Source organism: Schistocerca americana, chromosome 7 (assembly GCF_021461395.2).
Source record: "Schistocerca americana isolate TAMUIC-IGC-003095 chromosome 7, iqSchAmer2.1, whole genome shotgun sequence".
Lineage (NCBI taxonomy): Eukaryota > Metazoa > Arthropoda > Insecta > Orthoptera > Acrididae > Schistocerca > Schistocerca americana.
The window spans coordinates 601,704,901-601,719,806 of NC_060125.1; the positions used below are offsets into that span (position 1 = coordinate 601,704,901).

Genomic DNA, 14,906 nt, shown 5'->3' on the forward strand with positions numbered 1-14,906 from the left:
TCTGAAATCTACAAAGGTTATTAAAAGTTTTTGTGTCTGTTTGTAGTAATCCATTACCAATTTTAAAGTGATTATCTGTTCTGGGCAGCTTCTCCAGGGTCTAAATCCTCCTTGGTATTCACCTATTTCCACTTCAGGTTAATTTTTAAGATTATAGAGACTTCTGGACATTTCTTGTAAGTGATCTCCGAAAGGAAAATTCCTCTACAGTTGTCTGGCAAAATCAAACAATGGAAAATCCAGGAAGGAATGTAACAATATTAGAGAAGGAAAGTTGCCGCTCATCGTATAGCACAGATGCGGAGTTTCAGATAAGTACGAGGTGCATTCAAATTCTAAGGCCTCAGATTTTTTTTCTCCGGACTGGAAAGAGATAGAAACGCGCGCATTGTTTTAAAATGAGGCCGCGTTTATTGTCAATACGTCCCAGAGATGGCAGCACCGTATGGCAGATGGAATTTTACCGCCAGCGGCGAGAATGAGAACTGTTTTAAATACTTAAAATGGCGACGTTTTCCTTACTTGAACAGCGTGCAATAATTCGTCTTCTGAACTTGTGTGGTGTGAAACCAATTGAAATTCATCGATAGTTGAAGGAGACATGTGGTGATGGAGTTACGGATGTGTCGAAAGTGCGTTCGTGGGTGCGACAGTTTAATGAAGGCAGAACATCATGTGACAACAAACCGAAACAACCTCGGGCTCGCACAAGCCGGTCTGACGACATGATCGAGAAAGTGCAGAGAATTGTTTTGGGGGATCGCCGAATGACTGTTGAACAGATCGCCTCCAGAGTTGGCATTTCTGTGGGTTCTGTGCACACAATCCTGCATGACGACCTGAAAATGCGAAAAGTGTCATCCAGGTGGGTGCCACAAATGCTGACAGACGACCACATGGCTGCCCGTGTGGCATGTTGCCAAGCAATGTTGACGCGCAATGACAGCATGAATGGGACTTTCTTTTCGTCGGTTGTGACAATGGATGAGACGTGGACGCCATTTTTCAATCCAGAAACAAAGCGCCAGTCAGCTCAATGGAAGCACACAGATTCACCGCCACCAAAAAAATTTCGGGTAACCGCTAGTGCTGAAAAAATGATGGTGTCCATGTTTGGGACAGCGAGGGCGTAATCATTACCCATTGCGTTCCAAAGGGCACTACGGTAACAGGTGCATCCTATGAAAATGTTTTGAAGAACAAATTCCTTCCTGCACTGCAACAAAAACGTTCAGGAAGGGCTGCGCGTGTGCTGTTTCACCAAGACAACGCACCCGCACATTGAGCTAACGTTACACAACAGTTTCTTCGTGATAACAACTTTGAAGTGATTCCTCATGCTCCCTACTCACCTGACCTGGCTCCTAGTGACTTTTGGCTTTTTCCAACAATGAAAGACACTCTCCGTGGCCGCACATTAACCAGCCGTGCTGCTATTGCCTCAGCGATTTTCCAGTGGTGAAAACAGACTCCTAAAGAAGCCTTCGCCGCTGCCATGGAATCATGGCGTCAGCGTTGTGAAAAATGTGTACGTCTGCAGGGCGATTACGTCGAGAAGTAACGCCAGTTTCATCGATTTCGGGTGAGTAGTTAATTAGAAAAAAAATCGGAGGCCTTAGAACTTGAATGCACCTCGTACAACAAAAAGATTCTCACAATTATAGCTTTCAGCCATTAACACTTCAGTGACCAAGCACGAGCATTGGTTGGGCCACAGAACTGCTTCGAAACGACCGCACCCGATTATAGGTTGGGTGGTTGTTGGATGTCGCTCACAGCCTATTAGCCGTCCGGAAGCAGGCCGGTTACTGTGGTAGTGCTGCACGGAATACCTGCCTATATGTCCCTTGACTGCCGCTCCCCTCTGTGTTCTGGTTTTAGAACTATGTCAAAAGAAATGGCAAGACACGCATAGCAGCTTCTGTGACACGCTGCGCCATTATGCATTGGTGTAACCGTGAGTTTCAAATGTTCTCGTTACTCTTTGCCGCTTTCTTGTTAATTTTTTAATTATTATTATTATTATTATTATTATTTTCAAATTATTATTATTAATTATTTTCAAATATGTCGCATTTTCTGAGTGAGAAAGAAATTTTAGAAGCCTTAGAAGAAGAATTGGATGATTCTGGTTCTGAGTGGGAAATATTTGAATGTGAAGTGAATGAAGAGGATTCAGATACAGGTAAGGAGCTGTCTAGTGCAGTTTTTCTTCAGTATTATTATTACGACTTATATTGCTCGAGTTGTTTCAGTTAGCAGAGAGTTTATTTCTGTTCGTCTTGTCTATCTTGCACAGGAATCTGATGAGGCTGCATCTGTGCAGCCCGTGTTTATTGAACAAAGTACATCCTCTGTACACAGGTGTTGGCTGCAACACAGCTGTCTGTACCTCCAACAAAGAGGCAACGAATTTCGCGAAAAAAACCCACTGATGCCAAATTAGGTCGGAAATTTGCTGACGATCAGCCTACTGTGCCACAATTTGTAGAGAAAAGTGGAGTAATGGTAGCTGTTCATGAGAATTCCACTCCTGTTGGTGTGTTTTCGATGTTTTCCCCCGATTCCATAATGAAACACACAAAATCTGAAACAAATGGCTGTCCAAAGTCTGTTTATGACAAACTCAAAGCAACTTCCAGGGTAAAGCTTCACAGTTTTCGTAATTCATGGGTGGGAGTAAAGCTGCACAAAATTTATATGTTTTTTGGCATATTTGTACACATGTGTCTTGTGAAAAAACCAAAACTGGCAGGTTACTGGTCTACCAACAATTTTATTTCAACCTCTTTCCCTGGTTCTGTTATGGTCAGAAACAGATTCAAGGCAATATTATCAATGCTGTATTTGAATAACAATGCAACTTACATTCCGAAAAGTCAACCTCAGCACGACCCCATGCATAAAACCATGCCAATCATGGATCATTTCTTATTAGAATCACAAAAATCATTTAACCCATCAGAAAACCTCGCTACTGACAAAGGCATGTGTGGTTTCCGTGGAAGAGAGGTATTTCAGGTTTACATAAAAAATAAACCTGACAAGTATGGAATCAAGATGTTTATTGTGTTATTGGTTATGTTCTTAGATTGGAGGTATATGCTGGGAAAGGAACACAAGACAAATCCATAATACCATTATTTGAGATGTTGCTAGCGGATTACCTGGGAAAAGGCCACACTGTTTACATGGACAGATTTTGTAGTTCACCAGCAGTATTCGATTTTCTGTGGCAACATAAAACGAAAGCAGTAGATACATGCCTGACTAACTGGAAAGACCTACGAAACAACATTGTTTACAAAAAAAACTGAAAAGGTAAGAGTCTGTGTCAATGAGGAGGAATCTTCTGCTTTGTTTGAAGTGAAAAGACCTAAGAGATGTGCTATGCTTGTCCACTGAGCACAAATTGCCCAGATGACACGTCTGTTCCTACAAAGGAAGGTATCAAAGCAAAATCAAAACCAGATGCCATTCTTGAAAGTAATATTTACGAAATTGAGGTCACTAGGTGTGATCAAATGCATTTAGGAGGAAACAGATGAAGTGGAAGAAATTGTTCTTCCACATGCTTTTAATGGCTGCAACAAATGCATTTGCCTTATACTGGGAAACCAGGACCCCTGCTCAAAGACAGAGCTGCCATTTTTCCACTTTTCTAAGACAAATTGGTGAAGGACTGATTCACAAAGGTACAAATTTGGCACTAGACAATGTTCCTAGTGAAATTCACAGTAACATACTTCTAGGACGGCACTTTGCAGAAAAATTATCAGCCACTGAGAAGGAGCGTCCAACTAGTGGGTGTAAAGTTTGCTCTGAGAAAACAAAAAAATCTAGTGGTCAAGCAGGTAGGAAGGAAATCAGCTGGTGGTGTCCAGACTGCAATGTACCACTCTGCATCCCAGAATGCTTCAAAATCTTTTGTGAAACCGAAATCATACATTTGATGTTTGTTGTTATTAATTCTGTCATCAACCAATATAATTAAAATAAACCTTAAAGACTTTTTTGTTCATAATATGTTTTCTGTTTCAAGAAATCTTGAATAGGAATGTGCCAGTGACGTTTCACAAAAACACTAAAAATGGCTGATTCACTGGGCCAAGAGTGTGTCCAAACACACATGAACGTAACTCGCACACACGACTGCAATCTCAGGCAACTGCGTCGTTTCAGCTGCCTGAGGCTGCAGTCGTGTGTGTGAGTTGGGTTTGCACGAGCCTATCTGCAACTCAGCATCTCCGCTATATGGTGGGTGGCAACTTTCCTTGTCTACAGTTGTCTGGATTTGCTTTGTATCTTCTTTTGTGTAGTGGATGGAATACAGTTGTAGTCCAATGCTCTGGTAGCTGTCCTATGTCCATACCATTTCTACGCATTGATGTAATGATACGATCAATGGTTCTGCAGTGTATTTCCTAAGCTTCGTAAATGTTTGATCTTCTCCACTTGCTTTGTAGTTTTTTAACTCTTTCAAAGCTTTGCAGACTTCATGGATTTCAGGTGGATTTATATCTCCTGTTAGTGTTTTAACAGATATATCTGGGTTTACTTGAAGTACAGCAGTTCTGGGAAATCACAACTTAGTAATTTGTTAAATGTTTCTGCTAAAATTTCTATGATTTTTCTACTGCTATGGGCCACCTTATTATTTTTATCTTAACGCTGGAGAGTCATGTCTTTGTAGTTGTCTCATATAAAATAAAGTGAAAATATTAAGAGGATATGGAGGCTCCCCAAAAGAACTTCGTACATCTGCAGTTACTGTGAAACGGAATGGACTTCTATCTACAACACAATTACCAGGCTACAATCCTGTAGAACCACAACTATTGTCAGTTGTCATCAGCTGTTCTTTGACACCCCTTTCACCACTTAATATTTCTGAGTCACTGTCATTAGCTATCATCATCACTGTTTTCACCACTACTCGAAACATTATTACTAGACCACTCACTATCACTTCTGTTCAATAACCTCCCAATGTTCTCTTCACAGAAAGACGAAGAACATTCATGCTTGGACAAGTTACACTTGTTCATCTTCTGCCTATCCTTGCTATCACTTAGCAGAAACTAGAATAATTAAAAATGGTTATATGTAAGGAAAAAACATACACAGAATTGATTGCAGAAAAGTAAGCAACCAAAGCCATCAACTCGTGGATCTAATATCTGAAGTTACTGTTTTCTTTTGCTGAAATTGGAAAGGGAAGAAATTGCGAAAGAATAAAGCTGGGAAATGTTACAAGTAGGGATGGAAGAAAAATCCCACAGCTAACTAGCCGGCGGTAGCCATCACGTGGCTATAGCCTTGTGCCCCAGGTACTATGCAAAAATAAGTTACTTGCATATAAAGAAGTGGTATGCAGTATAACTGAAAGAAATACCCACCCCATTGTAGGAGTGCTGACAGTTGCTCTGACTAGTGGTGGTGGCTGCTGCTGGGCTGCTGCCAGGTGGCTCGTCGTAGGGGACATGGCCAGCGACACCTGTAACAGCGGCAGCATGGAAAGTCTCTCTCTCTCTCTCTCTCTCTCTCTCTCTCTCTCTCTCTCTCACACACACACACACACACACACACACACACACACACACACACACACACAGGAACAAAATATGCATTTTTCATATATAGCACAACTGAAGCAATGGAAGTGAACTGACCATTTGCTGTGGCAGTTTGGCAACAGTGTACAGTTCATACATTGAGTGCTAAAGTGCGCGCCATTTATGATGGCAGCCGAGTTTAGGTTCGTTCTGCGCATCTGACGTCACAAAACACAGTCAGCCAATGAACAGAGAACGACGTTGCCAGAGCTCGACTGCAGTGCAGAGCATGGACGAGTGTCTTCAGTTTTAGAAACGTTCAGTCATAAATAAAGTAATTGGACAAAAGCAATGTCTTGATAGCAGACTTTCTTTTATAGAAAGTTTGGAAAAAGCATTCTTTGTACCAATTGCTTCATATTCTATGAATTAATAAACCAAACAAGCAGTAAGCCTCCTAATTCAGGCGATAGCAAGGAAAGGTGTTTGTATCATTCTCACTAGCCGCTTTCTCGCAATAAAGAACAGCGGTAATTGTTTATTTCCTATTGTACTTCGACAAAACATAAGTAATTCGTGTTCGTCGGTATTTTGCGTAATATTTTAAAGTAGTCCGGGAAAAATATCAGGCCATAAGTTGCGTTAGCGTAATGGATTAAGTGTATGGCCGCTAATCAAAAGGTCCTGAGTTCAAACCGTAATCGGTGTTTAGTATTTTCATTATTTTAAAAACAATATAGAAGTGTCCTACTTCATGAATTTTATTCTCTTGAATGTAATTTTTTGAAATTTCAGTCGCAACTAACAACGACAATATGGAAAGTATACACTATGGACTTTTACCTCTGCAAACTCTTCAAAATTTCATGCAATGGTTTACTACATCTAATGCTGCACAATAACTGCGTTGAACAGTGAAACAAAATTAAGACATTTATGGGGGGAAGGAATCAGTCCAGAAGATGTGTAAAAATCAAATTTTTGGGCCAAATAGTTTTTGTGAAATTGAATGATAAAGCGTGTCAAAGCAGTCGAAACACCAGTGTCTGCACAGGCAAGCAGTGCAGTGATGACAAAATCGCGCACATCGTGGAATGCGGGGAGCTCGTCTCTGCAGCAGCGAAAGGGTTAATGCGGCCGTGGTGGCTTCACTTCATAAACTGCGCGCTCCCCCCCTAAACGTAAGTTCGTGAACTATACTATGCGCTGCTTCTCTTGGCGCATACAACTGGCAACGCAGCAATCTCCCGCGTCTGGGCGGGCACGCGCGAACCGCCAAGATAAAAGAATTGAACTATAGTGCTCTGGTTGGAGGAAATAGCTCCAATGCATGAAGTGTCAACCAACAAGTAATTTGAATCAGATTTTAGAATATCAGTTCAGATGAGCAACTTTGTGGGTGAGTGGGATGTTAAATATCCTTCACTTAAGTGTCGTTGGAGTGCACATTTTTCAGTCTCAAATACTGTGTATTGTCTTGAGACGTGAAATAAATGTGCAGGAAGAATACCTATGTGCACAACTTAACATTCACAGAGTCCATTTACTCTGCATAAAAGTAAGTACGAAGTTTGATGTATGTGCCTTATTTATTTCAGCAAGCATGAAATATGTTTTACAAACAACCAAAGTGGACACCTGCCTAAATCTTGTCAGATAACCTTGGCATTTATTATATCACTGGATCTACTAATTTATAACTCATACACATTTGTTCCTCTTTTTCAGCCCCAATGTTCAATTTTATCTGAAGACTGATCAAAAGGTCTCCCCTCTTGAACTGCCCCCTTTCCTTAGCAATAAAATAACTAATATTTGTTGTTGCAAGTTCCAAATCCACTGACCATTAATGTGATTTGTACTGTAATGCACTTAACAGACTACTTTACAAAGTACTTGTAGATGACTGATTAATTTTATGTGTAAATGTTAGCGATTAGAGGATTAATGAATACAGCAAAGTGCACTTAAAAATATTATAGCAGAAATAAATAAGGTACAATAGTTTTCTACAGCAAACATATCAGTAGTGAAACATATTTAAATTTGACAACAAAACTAAGCAATGGAAAATCCAGGATGGAAAGTAACAATACCAGAGAAGGAAAGCTGTTACCATATAGCGGAGATGCTGAGTCACGATAGGCACAATAAAAAGATTCACACAATTAAAGCTTTCGGCCATTAAGGCCTTTGTCAGCAGTAGACACACACACACACACACACACACACACCACACACACACACACAAACGCAACTTGCACACACATCTGCAGACTCAGAGAGCTGGTGGTCTCAGCTCTCTGAGACTGCAGATGCGTGTGCAAGTTGCGTTTGTGTGTGTGTGTGTGTGTGTGTGTGTGTGTGTGTGTGTGTGTGTGTCTACTGCTGTGAAAGGCCTTAATGGCCGAAAGCTTTAATTGTGTGAATCTTTTTATTGTGCCTATCGTGACTCAGCATCTCTGCTACATGGTGAATAGCAACTTTCCTTCTCTGGTATTGTGAAAACAAAACTTAACATACTATTGTTCTACACTACACATGCTGCTACCTTTTAATAACAAATTAACCAATGCACTGGAAGAACCTTTAGTTTACTATTTAAGTTTTTGTTTTGTCTCTAATCAGAAATGTGGCATAACAGGTTAAATAATCAAAAACTGCTGTAGATGTGTAATGGATCACTTTTAGAGCCACAGTCAATTTTATGGAATTATAAATTTTTTTAAACTATTGTATGTGCAAGTTACTAGCCAATCAAAATTGTGCTAAATGTCATAGGTGAACACTCATGTTCTAAAGGACTTATCCCACTTCAATACATACAATTTTCTGAAGGTTAAGTTATCCCAAATCTGATGTAAAATAAGTATAAAATTTTAATATTTTTTTTCTCTAACAATGATAAAAGTGCCACAAACTGTCGAAATTCCGGTGTCTTCGCAGCTTTTAAGACACATTCCATGCAAAACACTATTTAACATAATTTTTTTGTTTTATACAAAGACAATAAAAATACATGTACATGCAATAATACCCACAAAATATTCAAATTTCTTTGAAGTATGGACTCATACACACAGGATACAATACTCTGTGAATACATATAGCAATTCTCCACCGTAAGGTACCGATGAAGTCATAAAGGTAGCTCCCAGTAATTGTGTTAATTCACACACTAGGCCTTAACTGCAATAATGAACAAGAGCGTTCCGGGATGTGGGATTACAGCTTCATCTATGCAATGGAAGGACATTTAATTTAGTATTAAAATTTTCCTTTTGCTGTCAATCAACTGGTTAAAAGAAAATTGCTCCACTGTGAGTGGACATTCGTCCTAGAGCAACTGAACATCTTTATCACGAGCGGTGTGGAAGTTTTTTGAGACAGCGCAACAGGACTTCATAGTGAGCTGGACAATGTGACTGATTAGATGCTCTGTACTAGTGCTCTGTTAATAAAGAGGATTCTCATTATCCAGATGTGTCGTCTCTGTAGGTGGTTTACTACTGCTGTAGTATCCCACCTAACAACTGTGTTTTCTTCTCAGTAGTATTAAGGTTTTCTTTAATTTTTCGAACCTATTAAATTCAACACTAAAACAGAATTCAGTGTGTCGATGCTAACATCTTGCAGCAATTAGAACAATTACTGGCAGCTTCATTGTTACTGTTTTCTGTCTAATAATTACTTAACTGAAATGACCAAATTTCACTAAATCAAATACAGTGCTCAAGTGACACCTCAAATAATTTACTCTGTCATCTATTACTACTGGCAGTATGCAGATAAGTTTAGTATTGTAATTTAGATGGAGAATACCATCGGATAATGTGTAACAACGTTTTTTCTTCCCCCTCCCAGCAGCTTGGTTAGATGCTATAGTCTCATTCCCTTTCACCATTTACTAACCTGAGGATAATACTGCGGAGCCATTCTAGGGCGAACAGGAGTGTAAGATCTATTACTGGCAGTTGTAGATGTGTTCATCTGCAACTAAACAACAAAAATTCAAATAATAAAAACCAATACAAGACCATGGTTTAGGCAACATACATAAAATATTCTTTCACCAATTGTGATAGCAGCAGTTCGTACTAAATATCATAGAGGTTTTATACTGCAAACATTTCAACAATTCCATGGTAAGTTATGCACAGCAATTTCTATAAGAGCCACTGAAATTTTCTTTTTCACTACACTACAAAGGTTTAGAGCCTCACTGGTTTGAGTACTTGCCATTTGTTAACCTAGGTTAGCATGCAATGTGCCAAAATGATTTTCGCTCAATGGAACTTAAAAATTGAGGTGCATGCTTGAAGAAAACTGAAGCCTGAATATAATCTGATCATCGTAACTCCAAGAAGCTTAAAGAAAAACTTCAAGTATTCATATACATTTCAAATGTTTGGAACATCCCATCAATAACAATTGTCCAACTTATTTGGAGTAATGCACTGACAGTAATTAGATGTAGAATTTTTTTAAAATAGTATTTTTGGTTTATTGGTTGGTTGGTTTTGGGGAAAGAGACCAAACAGCGAGGTCATCGGTCTCATCGGATTAGGGAAGGACAGGGAAGGAAGTCGGCCGTGCCCTTTCAGAGGAACCATCCCGGCATTTGCCTGGAGCGATTTAGGGAAATCACGGAAAACCTAAATCAGGATGGCCGGACGCGGGATTGAACCGTCGTCCTCCCGAATGCGAGTCCAGTGTGCTAACCACTGCGCCACCTCGCTCGGTTTTGGTTTATATTTGAAGACATAGCAACTGAGAGAATGATATACAAACATCAGCATACGCAAACAGAAAAATAGCTCTTTGAAACAGGAAAAAAGGAAGAATGTACACTGTTTATGCAAAAAAAGTCCACCACAAAATGGCACTACAAACTACTTTTACGATGAAATAAATTTACAAATACCATACCTCACCCAGCAGTTACACACATCTGAATTGCTGGATGTGTAACCAAAGCACAGTGAAATAGCACACATTAATCCATAGGTAAAACAAACACACACTATAGACCAGAGTCCTTCACAATATGGAATTCTCTACAATAGTGACATGTATAAGAAAAAGCCGTTATCACACAATGGAAGAGTCGAAAGACGGACATGTCAAAACAGTAGCCCATGATGGGCAGCATTGTTGTGCCCCTTGTCAACTCCTAATAAAGTTACATAATCATTTCCTTCCCTGCCTGCAGGTACACATACACAGTCATGGTATGCAATGAAATCCTGTCCCCACAGTACCGTTGCACAATGCTGGAAGTGTCAAAACAAAAACCTATCACTTTATTGATGGGCTGCAACAAGTGTGTTTTTTTTTTTGTTCTCCAGTGGCGTGCGAAGGTATCATGCCCATGTGTATCTTCAGGCAAAGAAGAAATTATATATCTAACTTTATTTTTCAAGTTTTAATTATAAGCTTTATACTATCCCACTTAAGCACTGAGAAGATTGTACTTTTGTTTTGGCAGTATGTTACATCGCTTCAGCACAAATTATGTAATGTGTAGGTAGAGATAGTCCTGGCTGAAATGATCTCTGAATGTAAATAAACCAGTAATCTTCCCACCCTCTATTCTTTACAGAATTCAGTCCAGCTTCCAAAATTTGATTAAATGAGTTACGGTGTTAAATATTTGACCTTTAAGCTTGTACACGAGGTAGCGTCCAGGAAAAGTTTGAAATTATGTTCACAATTTGTTTAAAGTCACTAAGTGCTAACATTATCAAACATTGGTTGAGTGGAGTATGGGTAGTTTGCACTCTGTTTTGAGCAAAAGCTAATTTTTCACACACCTTAATGTTTATAATGCCATATTTCCTGAATAATGTTACAATTTTACACGTACATTCAATGGTATATGTGGATAATGTCTGCAAAATATGATGCCAACAGAGTTAGTAAAATAGTAATAAATTAAAATGTCATGCTTGGTGCAACAATTTTACAGCATGAACAGCAAAGTGAGAGAAAGTTTGTAATGATTTGAAATCATGTATAATGTTTGTTAAAGGTCGGTAATTGTTGTCATTCTCACATAGTGGATGAACCGAGACTGGGTAATTGACACACTGTGGGTTAGGCTATCTCAAGACATTTACAAACTTTCTAACTGTAAGAACTGCCTTACTGTGTTAAATCTTGGACTATACCTCTTATTGAGTAGATTAAGACAGAATTTTAAATTTAGTTAATAATTGTATGAAAATCAAATTTTTGTTGCCCTTAGAAGTTATTCAGATAGGCAACCTTTACTTAGAACCTTGCAATACAAAGCAGGTTTGCCGTTCAGTAGTATAGATTACTAACACTAAATAACCAACATCCTTCTGTTGACTAAATGTCTGTATCTTATTCCTGCATTTGTGTTAACATACAAAATTCCAGTGTTCCTACCCTGCTTTGATCAGAGCTGTCATCTTCAGAATAGATTTTATCGTATTATTCATCACTTTACTTTTTTTAAAAGATTTATTTATTTATTTCATGTTCCGCTGATCCAGAAAATGTGTGAATTGCAAGGATATGGAACATGTCAAACTGTATATAGTTCAAGATGTAACACACACAAAAAATAAAAGATACAATGTAAATAAAATCTCACATTGAGAACATGCACCCAATCAACAGAATATTGTGTTACACTGGGGAATCATCGGTAAAAATTGACCATAAAAAATAAATAAATAAATAAAACAATCTGTATTAGGTACTCTTTCAGAATATGTTTGAATTTTTGCAGTTGTTTCTGAGGGCATTTGATATGCACTGGAAGTGCTTAAAGCTGGAGTACAAAGCTCTTTTCTGAACCAGAGTTCGAATTTCAGTTCAATGTGCAAACACTTTTTGGTTCTTGTGTTGTTGTCGTCATGTTGTTTACTTTTGTCTTTGTACAGAGAAAAGTTTACAGCCAACAAGGAACAAATATACGTTAGGTAAAAAGTTGGTAAGGATATCTTCCTTTAGAAACAAGTAACTGCATGTGTGTATGATGGGCACCACTCATTCTGATAGCCATTTTTCGCACAGTGAAATTTTTTTTCCAAGACATTGGTTCCCACAGAATATAATAGCATACAACATTAATGAATGAATGTAGCCAAATTAGGAAGCCTTAATGGCATCTACTTTACACACAGAAGCAGTAATTCATAGTGCAAATATTGCAGAACATAGCGCAAATATTGCAGAACTAAGTCTTTTGAAAAGGTGAAAAATGTTGTGCATCCAGTAATTTTGTAACAACTTTCTGAATAGATTGATCTCTACACTTTACGTTAATTTCTTCAAGATTTCATTGTGGTGCATGGGACCCCAAATCATGGGTTTTATCTGAATTGAGCGAAAGACCATTGGAACAAAACCAACTTAAATTTTCACTAAAAACTTTGTTCGTAGTTTGTTCAAGACTGTTGCTACACAGTTCATCAATGAGAACTGCGGTATCATTTGCAAAAAGGGTAAAGTTACTCTTTGTATTGGAACAAAAAGGAATGTCATTAATGAAAATAACAAACTGCAGCAGAGGAGCCTTGTGGCACGCCACAATTTAAGCCTCCCTCTACATATAAGGCTGGCTCTCTGGATAAGCCTTTCAGAATTACAGTCTGCTTTCAGTCCTTTAGGTATGACTGAAACCATAATATTCTGCCTTTTTCAAAAGGATTTGATGGTTTATACAATCACAACATTTTGAGAGAAAACAAAAAAATATCTACTGGTAACACTTTTTGGTAATGGCTTCCAGAATTTGATCTTGCATATTGTGGAAGTAGAAATGATTGACAATTAATCTGTACACAAGTTTATCAAGAATTTTTGAACAGATGATTAAAAGGGAGATTAGGCGATATTTTGTGATTTATTTTTATCACCTTTCTTAAAGAGCAGAATCACTACAGCCAATTGTAGTATATCAGGGACAATTCCTTCTCGGAGAGATGTACTGAATATATTGCATAAGGCTCGACTTGTATGTTTATAAAAATATTTAAATATGTTACTAGAAACACTGTCCACACCAACATACTTTTTATTCTTTAATGGCTTCGTTATTCTTTCAATCTCATTTCATGTAACAAATGGTAAGGATATCTGTGGGGTTCTGTTGCTGGTAGCTTTCTGTAGAAGAGCCATTGCTTCATCCACAGATCCTTTTCTACTGTTGTCGAAAAATGTTTGTTCAATATTTCTGCAACCATCTAATGTTCCTTTATAATATTATCTTCTTGTTAAATTTCTATCTATGTCATGTTTCTAGTCTTTTTCTGCTATTTCCCTCTTTTTCACATTCCAAATTGTTTTTGTTTTGTTTTCTGATATGTGAATTCCAGTTTTCATGTACCTACTTTAGAGTGCTAAAGTAATGTTTGTTGTCTCTTTGGGCCATTACACGTTTTGAGAGAACTACATAGCATCCTCTTTGTTGTCCATGTTGTTTTATTCCCGCAGTGAGCCAATTCTGTCAGCGGTTACATGGGTGTTACTATTTTTTTTAACGGAAGATAGCATCAAAGAGACATGAATTCGTTTAACAGTGTATTACATTTTTCATTTAAATCTGTTTCACTGTAAACTGGACTCCAGTTTACCACTTTTGTAAATACAACCTTTTTTTTTTGTTCGCTGCATCAATTCTGTTACTAAAGATTTATTGCAACCTCCTCACTTTATATCAAAAATAATTACAGCCATGAAATCGACAATGCTAATTTTACAAACATATGGACCAGATTTATTCTCTGCAGGTATGGCAATAAGATAGTGAGAAAGTTTCAAAGCAGTACAGCTATTAATGTAAGTAATTATTTACTAATTGCCAGCAATGCGAAGAAACATGTATGCAATGGTATTTGGATCCTGAAGGCCACTCCAAGTAACATAAAAATTTAAAAGTTGAAAATCTCCCTTCAAAATTTCTCAACAGATCTACACAATTCTGAAAAGCAGTAAATTGATGCAGTTAGTTATAAAATCGGGTATTTACTAACAAAACAGCTTGAGATTTATAACAAAAAATCATAAAATTATGTGCATGTGTGGGATAAGAATGAATTGAATTCACGTAGTGCAAATCACTTACTGCACTTGCACACGGGGTACACTGGACACTAGTAATGTCTCATCAAGTCAGGTTAGGGGTAGCAGATAGGATAATGTTATGGGGTAACCAATGTCAAGGTCTTAAACCAAATGACTCCTACATTTCAGCAAGTATGGACAGCTTGCATAGAGTGAACTGCCTGTTCTTCACTTTTCTCAGGCCCAACATCTCTGTATTCCTGTTGATATCATCCTTCCATCTTGTTCATGGCTACTTCTGCCCTCCACAGA

General features: G+C 38.2%; 1 protein-coding gene across 3 annotated transcripts in view; it reads right to left on the reverse strand.

Annotated features, from left to right (window-relative positions):
• The window catches only part of LOC124621766, a 103,482-nt gene that overhangs the window by 54,595 nt on the left and 33,981 nt on the right, over positions 1-14,906 (reverse strand). For 2 of the 3 annotated variants that reach the window (XM_047147189.1, XM_047147188.1), the window contains exons 3-4: positions 9,468-9,551; positions 5,400-5,497 (exon numbers count right to left, since the gene is read on the reverse strand). In XM_047147189.1, coding sequence (XP_047003145.1) covers positions 5,400-5,497; positions 9,468-9,551 — 182 coding nt within the window. The remainder of the gene's footprint in view (positions 1-5,399; positions 5,498-9,467; positions 9,552-14,906) is intronic. The other variant, XM_047147190.1, reaches the window with a different exon arrangement.